The following is a 12,880-nucleotide window of genomic DNA, read 5'->3' as shown; positions in this document are numbered from 1 at the left end:
ATCACGTAATCAGTATTCACGTTCTCGCAACCGTTGAGTCTCGATTTTTTTACAATGATCCAAACTTCAGTTCAAGATGTACACATCAAACATTCAAGCTATTGATGATTATTCATACAATTGACTCAAGAAATTTATGGAATTTGGATATATTTTTCACTTTATGTGATATCTTTTTGGAATTTGAATGTGCTTAGTTGTTTTATTTTTCTAAAATTGTCCCTAGTTGAACAAGTGTGACCCACAAACCCGTATAAATAAACCGGTTAAGTAGGTCGTGTCTAAGTTTGGCTTATCTGTGTTATTTTAGGGTTGAATAAGACGATACAAATATTTATATGGGTCGTGTCCATGTTGATCTTTCCGAATTGTCAACCCAAACACGACAGGATTGACACCCTATTATTAATGAAATAACATGGAATAGTTCACTTTTAAAAAAATAGGTCTAAAACGGAAAAAATATAGTGTTTTATATGGAATAACCCAAATTTACCTGTTGTTAGTCGGTTTCATGACTGAAATAACGATGAATAGATAAAAAATAAGTACCTTTTTAAATAAATAACATGTTAGGTCTAAAACAGAAAAAGTCAAAATGTATGTATGGTATTTTATGGAACCATTTTATTTAAACCAATATTATTCATGTCTTAAATCGTGACAATAAAAATTATTTGAAGATATTGTTGTTTTTTTAATTGGTTGTGCATCGAAAGCATAAATTCTATTTTTCGTTAAATTTATGTCTTCAAAACCTCATTTAACTTTTTGATGTAATTGTTTCGTTTCGCCTTTAGCTTGTTGATAAGGCTTTTTTGTTTTTTATAAAAATTCATCGGTTCCAAAAAAAAATCTTTGATTGTACTCTAAAGTTGTAATAACTTTCAATGAAACTTTGTAATATGTAAATATAAGATTTCTAATTCGTAATATATTCAAAAAAAATGTTAGTTAAATGTTTATTTTTATGTCTATAACTATATATGCTGTGGTTTAAATGTCCTGTGCATGTTTATCCAGTTGATTTTTGATACAATTTCTATTGGTCGTATAATCCTGTCACGGAAAATACCTAGAAATAATAAAGATAATAAACATATATCATACTTTTAGACCTGGATTTGAAAAAGAAACAGATAGATAAATCTATAGCTAAAGTTAAAAAATTATAAAATTTACATCCACCTAACCCTTAACTATTAAAGTAAGATTCCGTGGTACTCGATGGTTCTGTACACTTTGGCCCCATTGTAGACAAAATTTAGTGAGAAATTGCTTTTTATAGTAAACTACTATACACGTTAGGTATTAATCATTTGTTAATTTAGTAAAGTAAACCCTTTTAATCAATTTGATAAATCTTTTTATAATAATAAAATTAAAACCATCATTTGCATGATTTTATGAATACTTTATATATAATATTACTATTAATCTATTATGTTTAAAAAAAATTAAGAATGTTATTAGGATAGTAAAATAGACACACCAAATGTTTTTAGTACAAGGATATCAAATGTTGTCATCATTTTTTGAAATTGAAGATATCAAAGATTTAATTCCCGTTTAAAATTAAGAGTTTGATAGATTTGACGTTTAAAAAAAATCATAAATCATTATTGATCGATTAGAATGGGTAAAAATGTTGAAGTTTCTCAGTTTGACCAACAAACTTTTTTGTTATTTTATAAATAGTCAGTATGTGATTATAAAAGCTGTTATTAAAATAGAACCTAAAGGTGTTAGCATTGTGATTTAAAAGAATACTAGTAGTTTAGACATATTTTACACTCTCAAGATAGAAAAAAAAAAAAAAGTAAAAATAAATGTGTCCGGTGTCCCGTTGCGTACGATAGCAACCAAGAGATTCTTATACAAACCATTATAGACCGAATTCAAGGTATACCAGCTAGCATCATTCAGCATCATCCCTAAAGATTCCAATAAAGTTTGCAGTGTAAATTTTCTATTTTAACCTTCCATATATATCTTATTTGCATTTATAACCCCCAATTTCATGCTTGCTTAACTTTTGCCCACATTACGTTCATAAAATGTAAAGTTTTTCTATAAAATGCAAGAAAATTGTTAAACTCCATGTTAGTGTATCCTATATTGGTGTGATATAGTCTTGTAAGTGACTATATATGTTGGAGTCTTTCCTTTCTCCATAAAAACTCGTTTGGAGAGTTAATATGTGACTCCACAAATATTACTCAATTTTATATGTTATTTTGAAATATAGCAACTACACGATCAAACCAAACAGATGATAACATTAAGAGATAGTTTATTATCATCTTTAGTCTAAAAAATGAGCAACACAGGCTACTCGTTGCCACCACCAATTGATACATCCATTTGATAGTTTATAATTAAATAGTTTGTTAGGTCGATGATTAGTAATTTGATAGTTTCATAGTTTGGTTTATATGGTTGTCACCATCAAATGATACAGATAAAAATGGCCCATATGTTTTTATTATATATTTTTATTTAAAAATGAAAACTTATAATAACAATAAATGTCATTTTTTCTAGTTTGTCCTAAACCTTTCAGAATATTTAGTTTCTCAGGACCGACTCTTATCATAGGTTATAATAATACTTTCTAATTATCTTGTAAGTATATTAATTTGAATATATGATTTTATTTTTACCATATTTTTTGTTTTTCAATGGTTTTATAATCTAAGTGTCATCAATCTAAAATACATTCATTGTTAATAGTTGATTTTGAAATTTTGTTCCTGTTGATTCATACTTTGTAATCTCATGTCGTAAGTGTGTGAATTACAAATTGGGTCTCCATTTTTTTTGCATGTATTTTTATTTAAGTTTTAATTTGTTGCTGTTTTTTAATTACTTTTTTTTTTGTTATAGTGGTATTTGAAGTTTCAAGGGAAAATTTTAAAATATATACAATTCATACAACTTTACTGATAAACTTGTTTTTGTTATGTTACTACCCGTTAGTTGTTTTTTCTATTGTTATTAGTGATTTTGTATAAAAAATTATAAGAAAAAAAAAATATTTTTCATGATGTAATGGATTTTTTGAATTTGCCTTTGTAGAAGACTTTTTTTTTTTTTCATTTGGCCTAAAATATATTTAAGCCGGACCTTTTGATAATCTTAAGAATATTTATTAATATGTTACTAGTTGATATTATCATATTTATACACATTTCTAAGCATTATTTTAATACATTTTAAGCTATCATTTGGTTATATATATATATATATATATATATATATATATATATATATATATATATATATATATATATATATATATATATATATGGCACTTATTAAGTTTAATTATATTTTTCAGCAAAAAATGACACTTTTCAAGAAAAGGGACTGAAAATGACAAACACTAGAACCTAAAAGGACTGGAGTTGAACTTGAAGTTTATAAAAAGAAAAGATCATGCAAGAACAAGTATGTGGCATGAAGCCCACGGCATGACATCAAGAAAGATCTCGATGATATTCATGAAATAGAAGCTTACAAGGTGAGCTATTACTGTTCACGTCGTGAGAAGCATGTTCCAGAAGATTAATACATGGAGTACAAGTTTCCTGTTCAATTACGGATATCTACTGATCTTACGTTGTGTCACCTTATTCCTCACGACGTGAGGAGCTTTTTATGGAAACTATAAATATCGTTTATTAGATCAACTTTAAGGTGGGATGAGAGATATATTTCTGAAAATCTAAATCGACCTTAAAGACAGAAAGTTGTGAAAATCAACTTTTGGAAGGAGAAAAAGATTGAAGTTTAAGAGTTTTGAAGATTGTTGAAAGCATTAACACATTACATTCGGTTTTCTTTAGATTAATCATGTCTAGCTTAATTTCTTATGTTTTTGTGTGTTTACTTTCTGCAATGAGAAGCTAAATCATTAGGCTTTCGTTTAGTGTAGATGAACCCAAATACTATGTGTTAGTTTCTTGCTTTATATGGATTTTATGAAGTTGGTTTAGCTTGTGTTTGATTATCGTTAGCTAGCATATTAAAGTTTCAATCTTTTTTGCTTTAATTCAAGTTAAATGTAGTTGAATGACCATTCCAATTGCATGAACTTGTTTACCTAGTAGTTTATGATCATTAAATTGCTAGAGTTATAATTGACCAAATCTTAGATTAGGTGATAAAGATAACAACTTTAACTGTGTTAGAGAATATAATTTGATCATAATTGTGTTTGATTATTTGTCTTGATCATAGATAATAATATTAGATATATCTTACAAAGTCCATTTATCTTTAATAATTAATTATGTGCTTACTTGTGTATGATCATTGAACAGTACGTTCATGAATTTGTAAAAACATTAGGAAATCGAATCAAGATTCTTGATAATATTTATATTGGTAACCAACTGAATTAATCCATGTTTAGAAACTAACCACAGGAAAAATGGTGATTCAAAGCTAAATGGAATATCTTCATTATTCTGATTACAGTCGTTCTTAGTTAAGTTGTTTGCTTAGTTTTGAGTTAATTGAGTCGTTAAGTTAACCTGAACTTCAAAATTAGATAAAACCCCCATTATGAAACCGGATCAAAATTCTTGATAATATTTATATTGGTAACCAACTGAATTAATCCATGTTTAGAAACTAACCATAAGGAAAATGGTGATTCAAAGCTAAACGGAAATGTCTTCATTATTCTGATTACAATTATTTTTAGTTAAGTTGTTTGCTTAGTTTTGAGCTAATTGAGTAGTTAAGTTAATCTAAACTTGCAAATTAGATAAAAAACCCCCCATTTTAATTATTGTTTTTAGATTAATTTTTAGTAGTTACTTATTAGCTAAATTACCCAACTTACTTTACTATACTATAAACTGACTAGGTACATAGCCTATAAGTGCATTAGTAGATAAGTTAGTTATGTTTATAAATTTAAAACTGGTAGGTAATATTGCACAACACATCAAGTTTTTGGCGCCGTTGTCGGGAAACGACTACTTTCTGTTGTTAATTTAACTGCTTTAGGTTAATCGATCTTTTTTTGTGAGGTAAAAACCGTAAAAAGTTAATTTTTTGCAAAAATTAATTTTTTTTTGTTTTTACAATTCTCATGAGGTAAACATATACTCCTCACGATGTGAGATCTGATTTTTCAGTTTTTTTTTCGATTATTTACTTTTTAGTTCGTTTTTATGTTTTTGTTTCTGCTTTGTTTTGGTGATTTATGACCCGAGGATCCAGAAATCCAATAGTGCCACCACTTAAAGATCATGAATCGACTTTCCATAGAAAGAAGGATAAAAAGGTTGATGAATCGAGTAGCACCTTCCAATTTGACAAGTTTGAAAGCTTTAAGAGAACTCCAAATAAGAAAGGTATCGAATACGAGCCAGGAACTGAAAGAGAATCGGAAGAAGAGGTTAAGAGCGAGGTAGAAGAGATAGAGGATATCACGACAATGAAGATGGAGGAGGACAAAAAGAGAGTGCATAATGTCAAGGGTCCCAGTCTAGTTCCACCGAAAATTCCAACTGCAACAGGTTTTAAGCTCAAAGGACATAACTTTTTAATGCTCAAAGATATACCATTTTTCGGGAAAGACTATGAAGATGCTTTCAAGAATATCGATCAAGTTTCGAACATTACAAACTACTTCAATGTTCTAAACGTTTCAAGAGATGTGGTTTTACTGAGGATACTTCCAGTGACATTTACTTCTGATGCAAATTTTTGGTTGTAGGCACTTGCACCTGGGAAAATTAGAACTTGGACCAATCTTCGTGAAGCATTCATAGAGCAATACAACCTTCCTTCAAAGATAGTCAAACTCAAGAAAAATATTGCTAATTTTCAACAAAACGACGACGAGTCCTTATACGAATCATGGGGGAGATACAAAGGTCTTTTAAGAAATTACACTCAACACCTTGATTTGCACGGACCAATGACAAGGAAGGATCCCGCCACCATAAAAGCTTTAATTGAAGAATTTGTCAAACATTCATGCGAGTACCACAACCCTCGTGAAGACATTACGAGAAGAAAAGGAGGTGGAGATTGAGAAAGTGAGAATTTCACAGCGGTGATAGCGAAGTTAAATAATATGGATAGAAGAGTTACTAAGATGGGTCAATCTATACATGTCATACAAATCATTTGCAACAATTAAAGTGGACCACATTTAATGAAAGATTGCGACTTGGATGAAAATAGAAGCCAAAAGCATGCATTTGATACTCTAGTGGTGATCAATTTGATGAAGATTCGAGGAATCCAAAGAGAGAATGGTTGCCTTATGATGAATACAAGAATGCCAAAGAAGAAAAGTATCGACAAATCGGGCGAGGCTACTACCAAAAGGAACAACCACCACCCGAGAAGAAATCGAACTTTGAGTCAATGCTCAATAGATTCATGGAAGATTCTCAGAAAAGACATGATGTTATTGATGCTACGATAAGAAACCAACAATCTTTCATTAAAAACATCGTGAGTCAACTTGGACAATTGACTAATCTCATTAACAAACGATTACCATCCTAAAATTATGATCCAAAACCGAAACCTCACGGCATGACAATCTCTACTGATGAATACCTTTATTGAGGGCCTATAGTTATCTTTAATGAAGACACAAAGTAAGTGGTTTCTCGAAAGTTATAAGTGAAGACCGAAAAAGAAAATCAAACTGGTGCCTAGGATTCACGACGTGAGCAGCTACCTCTCACGTCGTGCAACCAATATAATAAGAAAAATGGTTCTTTCATAAAGCCTTATTAGCCTTTGTTACCTTTTCCTTCTCGGTCAAGAGCACATCTACTGGATCAAGAGTATAAAAGGTTCATCAATCAAGTAAAGGGTATTTCAATTAATACCCCATTTATTTAAGCATTGGCTAAAATGCCTGAATACACGAAATTCCTTCAAGATTTTCTTGACACTCGACAATAACTAGAGAAGTCATCCAAGTTTGTTCTTAATGAACAATGTCCTACAGTTATCATGGAAGGAATTCCACCGAAGATGGGAGATCCAAAACGCCTTACATTGCCACGTGAATTTGGAAATGCCACGAAGACATTTGCATTAGCCAATTTTGGAGCTAGCATAAAGTTAATGCCTTATTCTTTTTATCAAAAGTTTGAACTTCTGGAATTGAAGACCACAAGAATCACAATCCATATGGCTAACCGTTCGGTAACATATCTTCGAGGAATAGTAGAAGTCTTATTGGTTAAAATTAGGAACTTCATTTTTCCAATTGATTTTGTAGTTATAGATATGAAAGAAGATGAAGATTTACCAATTATTCTTGGAATCCCACTTCTCAACACCGCAAGAGCCTTGGTGGATACTCGTGAGTCAAAGCTTACCTTACGAGTGGGGAAAAAAGAGATTACATTCGAGGTTGATGATAAATTCAAGATCTCGAAGGCACAATATGAAATATTCTTTATGGATGGAATGAATGAAGACAATGAGCTTGTAGAATTGGAGAAATAATGGAGAGAAGAAGTCAAGATTACCAACACAAGACCCTCAATTCCAATTATTTTTGAAGTTTTTGCCTTCACTACACTGAAAGCTCAAGTTGGGGAGGCTAGTGGAATTGAAGATTTTTGTTCAAGTGAAGAAGATGAGGATCAAGAAAGCAAGAAGAACAAGCTTGATAAGATGGAAGTGGATAAGAAGGAACTCGCTAAAGATAAAGAGAAGAGCACAAATGTTTAGCAATCTCAAGGAGTCAAAAGAAAATATGATGCTTGCGACAATACAAGGAAGAAAGAAAATTCAAAGAAAGCATACATAAGGAGAGTTGCGGCCTACAAGAGAAGGTGGAAGGAACAAAAGGAGACAGGAGAGATTCCTCTCCCAGCCGACGCAACGTAGAGCGGAAAGGAGTCTGGCTCACGACTCCATCAAAGAAGTGCTTATCGGAAGGCAACCCGAGCTTGGCTTGCATTTTCTTTTCCCTTTCTTTTTAGTTTATTTGATTTGCATTGATTTATTTGCTTTTTATGATTATTCATTTGTTCATCTTCTATTTAAAAATTCAAGTGTGGTATCCAAATTGTGAGTGGTAGAATTTTTAAGAAAAAAAATGGAATTTTTGTCAAGAAATAAGCTCCCACGACGTGTGAATAAATCCTTACGATGTAGGGCATCAAAAGAATACCAATTATTTCCTCAATTTAAAACTAATGACATGAGGCATAACCCCTCACAATGTGAACTCCAAAGGGGACTAGTTCTTTTATACGTTTATACTTTTATATCCCAAACCACCACTTACGACGTGAGACGAACGAAAAATCACCCCTTGGTCCCCCACTTGGATTTTTTGGTTTTTAAATGTGTGCTCCTTTTAAAATTTGTGATTTTCATTCATCAAAAGGTAAGATTTATGTGTTTAAGACTTTTATTTTACTGATTTTATGCATTTATAAGTTAGGGTTCATTTTTGGGTTTCTTAGTGTCGAATTGATACATTTTTCTGTAAAATAGGTGTTGTATGTGTGCTTATTACCTTAGATTGACTGCTAAAGTAAACCCCATGAATGTATTTTGGCTTGATTTGGACAAAACAAAGACCAATTTTAATTCTTCCAACGAACTGAGCTCATGACGTGAGCTTTGAGTCTCACGATGTGAGAACTAGGAAAACAACCCCATTTTTCTTTCCAATTGCTTAATCTTGAAATATTTCTTTGGTTTTGTTTTTTTATTATTTTGTAGGTTTAATGGCTCTTAGAAAATCAATTCAACGGTCCTGAGGTTACGTGTCTAACCTCCACTCATTCTACGAATTTCCAAACGACATTTCTCGTGATATTTGAAATTTTTGGACTGTATTTTTGGGATGTTTCATCAATACCTACCATGTTGTGTAGGCCTCTTGGTCATGTTGTGGGAATATCATGACAAAATAGTTGCAAAACTGAGAACCACCACATGATGGCAAGCCAATTTCCATATCTTGGAAACTGGCAGAAAGCCATATACTTCATTAAGAGATTAACCCTTACGTATCTAAATCCATAACTTCATATTTAGTCTATTTCAATGACTTAATGGATAAAGTTTCCAACTTTATCCATTTGAACTCCACTATAAGCCAAGATCTAGAATTATATGTCCATTAAGTCCTTAATGAGGCTATAACTTGAGCATGGACACAAGGAAATCCAAACATGACTCTTTTTCTTATTCACTAAAAGTTTATTGACCTTAGAAAGCCATCTTGAAACGTCCCAAAAAAATGACCCAAAACTTTCAATTTTAATTTAAATAAAACAGTATTATGAAAACATCATCAATACAATCCAAGTGAAGCTAAGTGTATTAACATCATATCAATCAGAGTAAATCACAAAAGCAGAACTATGTGGTGTGTGTGATGCAGTCATCCCGGGCTCTTCCCCTTGGAACCAGAAGTACATGAAACATAAACTGAAAACCGTAAGCACTAAGCTTAGTGAGTTCCCCACTCCATACATAAAAAATCACATACATGGCCTCCGCCCTACATCGGGCCCCACTCGGTATACATATCTGTTTTTAGGTGTAACATCCTGATTTCCAGGTATGAGATTTATTCTTTAAAAAGAAAGTTTCCTTTGGAACTCGGCGAGTTGATGGCCTCAACTCGTCGTGTTGAAGGCTTTTGGGTCGCGCATCTTTTTGGACAATCTCGTCGAGTTGGTGAGTAAAACTCGACGTGTTGGTGGCTGGGTGAGAAACCTTAAATTTTAGGGTTTTGCACCCTATATAATCTCCTTAAGTCCTTGAGGTTGATCTTTTATCGGGATCCAAAACCCTATATCAGCTTTTGTGAACCCTAATCATCATTCTCACTCATTTTGTGAGCTAGTATGTCATTTTGGAGTAAAAGGAGAAGATTGGGAGAAGGAAGCAAGGATCTAGCAAGCAAAGCTCCTATCTTCGGTTTGGATCTCTTCTGGACCTTTGTGAGTGTTCAAGACCTAGTTTTTATCTATCTATGTAGCTAGATCTTGAGTTTTGTCCCTTTTTCTCCTTATTCTTGGATGTTGCAATGGATGGACTTCATAAAGGTTGCAACTTTATGGATCTCCAGGTCAAGGTGACCTTATAGTGAGTTGGATCTGGTCTTTAGCCAAGCCTTGATGCCACGCAAGGAGTTTAGGTCATATTTTCCCTTTTTACCCATTTTAGGTTCAAGACATGCAATGGACATGCATGTCTATAAAGCACCAACATTTGGGATGCTTTTTAGGCTAGGATATCTTCTAGAAAAGTTGGGTCTCAGATCTCATGGATTTTGTGCTTAATAGTTAAGCCCTTGAGTTTCCAAGCGTTGTGGAGGGGTTTTGAGCACTTGGAGTAGCCCTAAAGGATAAAGTTGCAAACTTTATCCTTTTAGACAACACTTGGAGTTTAGATCTGAGCTTAGAGTCTCTGGAATCAAAGAATCAGTTGAATGAGCTAAGCTGGGGAAAACCCGACGAGTTTCCAGACAACTCGGCGAGTTGGTTGGGGTTTTCCCGACCTTCTGAATACTATAGAAACTCGACGAGTTCGTTGATGCACTCGACGAGTTGGTTCAACATGGACTGTTGACTTTGACATTGACCATGGTTAACCAAGTTGGACTTTTGAGGGCATTTTGGATATTCCGGGATTTTGATTGAATTGGTCATGATGGTTGTAGGCATTGAGTCGAGCGCTGAGATTCGGAGTCATACCATATTAGTTTTGTACTACTTGTGAGGTAAATCTTCCCCACTATACTTGTGGGTTGAAGGCACCAAGGTCAACCCTTTGGATTTGATATCCTGCTATGCATGCTATAGCGTTGTAGTCATACGTTAAGATCTGTATCCTAGTATTTAGGATGTTGCTATGCTTAGCGATCTGTGAGATCTATCTGCCTGCTTGCTGACTGGTTAGTAGTATGCTTATCTGTATTATATGCACATGATTGGTTGGTGGCTGAGGCTTCACTGCTTTGTGCATAAGCCATTAGGCCGAGGCATTCCAACCGATGGTTGAGGGCCTAGGGTATTCCATCCTGAGGATGATTGGACCGATAGTATGTTGGCATTCCAACCTGATGGTTGAGGGGACTGGGGTATTCCATCCCGAGGATGATTGGACCCATAGTATGTTGGCATTCCAACCCGATGGTTGAGGGGTCTGGGGTATTCCAACCCAATGGTTGATTGGGCCCACAGTATGTTATTATACATCTGTACTGTTTCTATGTATTAGCATTTGAGGGGAACTCACTAAGCTTTGGGCTTACAGTTTTAGATTGCGTTTCAGGTACTTCAAGGGATTGCGGCAAGACGAAGGCATAATCGTGCACCTCCTCATATTTTTGTTGTACGATTTTGGGATTCCTCTGATGTGAAACTTAATTTGAAAACAATTTGTAAACAATGTTGGTTTTGAGTTGTTTAAAAAGTTTAAAATTTTCAAGAATTTTATGAATGTTACATAGGCCCCGCCCACTATACACATAAAATATATATCACATAATCATGCTAACTCGTACAATGATCATAAAACCATAGCATTCGTTTCAGTCATCGGGCCTTGCCCAACATCGAGCCCCACCTGGTATATATAGCAACACATAACACATGCAAGGGTCACACAGACTCATAACATCCTAACATAAACAATAAGGGCCAACATTGGTGCCTTAGACTTGCTAAACCAAGTGAGGAAACTCACCTCGACTGCTGAATCTCATTGAAAATCCTTGGTTGTTGGTTTGACGAATCCCCAAGCTATCAATACAAAATACCACCCAATTAAAATTTTGCATTGGTTCCTATCCATATCCAACAATCCATACTTAGGGTAAAAAGACCATTTTACCCCTTTCCTATTTTGGTCCAAGACTAAGGCCCGAACTCACGATCTAAAAGGCCCAAAACCAAATAATCATCCAAGGCCCCCTTATGGCCTAATTTTCTAAATTGGGCCCAAACCTCTACATTGGCCTTACCCTAAAGCCCAACAATTTTTCCAGGTCCAAACCACTTGCACTCAGATGTCCCAATAAGAACTCAAACACCTAATCCCAACCGAAAGCCCAATCTCAAAGCCCAAAATACAAAAACCCATTTGACTGAGTACGCATGGCGTACTCAGCTATACGCTAAGCGTATACGGTGTATGGCTTCTATACCGTGCGTATAGACTTGTACACCCAACTTATTAATCCATTAAGCCAAGATCCTCCTTAAGCACTTAATGCTTAAGTCCAGAAGTTCAAACCACATATCTGAATCCGAATAAGTATCTAGAACCATATATTCACTGACTTGGTGACTTTGTATTCCCCAAAAGGACCCAACTACAAGATATAACACTTTACTTTCACTAAATGGACATAATCTCATGAATGGGTGATTCTAAACCCTAAAGGTGCCAACTTTATGGACTTTGAACCTTAGAAACACCAAGAGTGGTAACTCATAGCTCCTAGAGTGGTATCAAACCACTAGATCTCATTCATGGGGCCAAAAAGGCACTACTAGAAAAACAACCTTTTACGACGCGCAAATAATGACACACACTGATAGAGGGCGCGCATTGGTGCGTGCCCAAAAAACTAATGTCAATTTTCCAAAATATGAAGGATAGAGGACACGTATTTGTGCGTGCCCTGAATGAGTGTCAAACAAAACAAAATTAAAAACACGGAGGGCGCTTATTTTAAGTGTGTGTCGTCTACAAATGTCACTTTATATATTTTTTTTTAACTAAACGTGCGTTTTTAAACAGGGATCCTCTAAAATTCTAAAATTCTAAAATTTTGAATACCCCGCTTTTGCACTCTCTCCTCTGGATCACCTTATCTCTCATAAAATCGCATAGAGCCATTCTCTCTCTC

General features: G+C 33.9%; 1 protein-coding gene and 1 non-coding gene across 2 annotated transcripts; one reads left to right on the top strand and one right to left on the bottom strand.

Annotated features, from left to right (window-relative positions):
• Positions 1–5,818: 5,818 nt before the first annotated feature.
• LOC145103611 (small nucleolar RNA R71) lies at positions 5,819–5,928 on the bottom strand. Its single transcript, XR_013706695.1, has one exon. It is a non-coding gene; the product is annotated as a small nucleolar RNA R71 (small nucleolar RNA).
• Positions 5,929–7,017: 1,089 nt separating this feature from the next.
• Positions 7,018–7,497, top strand: LOC145098202 (uncharacterized). The gene has a single exon (XM_079035865.1). The coding sequence runs from the start codon at positions 7,018–7,020 to the stop codon at positions 7,495–7,497; it is 480 nt and encodes a 159-aa protein (XP_078891991.1).
• Positions 7,498–12,880: the final 5,383 nt, after the last annotated feature.

The sequence above is a fragment of the Lactuca serriola genome, chromosome 4 (genome assembly GCF_051521515.1).
Source record: "Lactuca serriola cultivar US96UC23 chromosome 4, Lser_US96UC23_V15, whole genome shotgun sequence".
Classification (NCBI taxonomy): Eukaryota; Viridiplantae; Streptophyta; class Magnoliopsida; order Asterales; family Asteraceae; genus Lactuca; species Lactuca serriola.
Note: the sequence above shows the minus strand (reverse complement) of the source record. Positions and strands in the feature narration are given on the sequence as shown.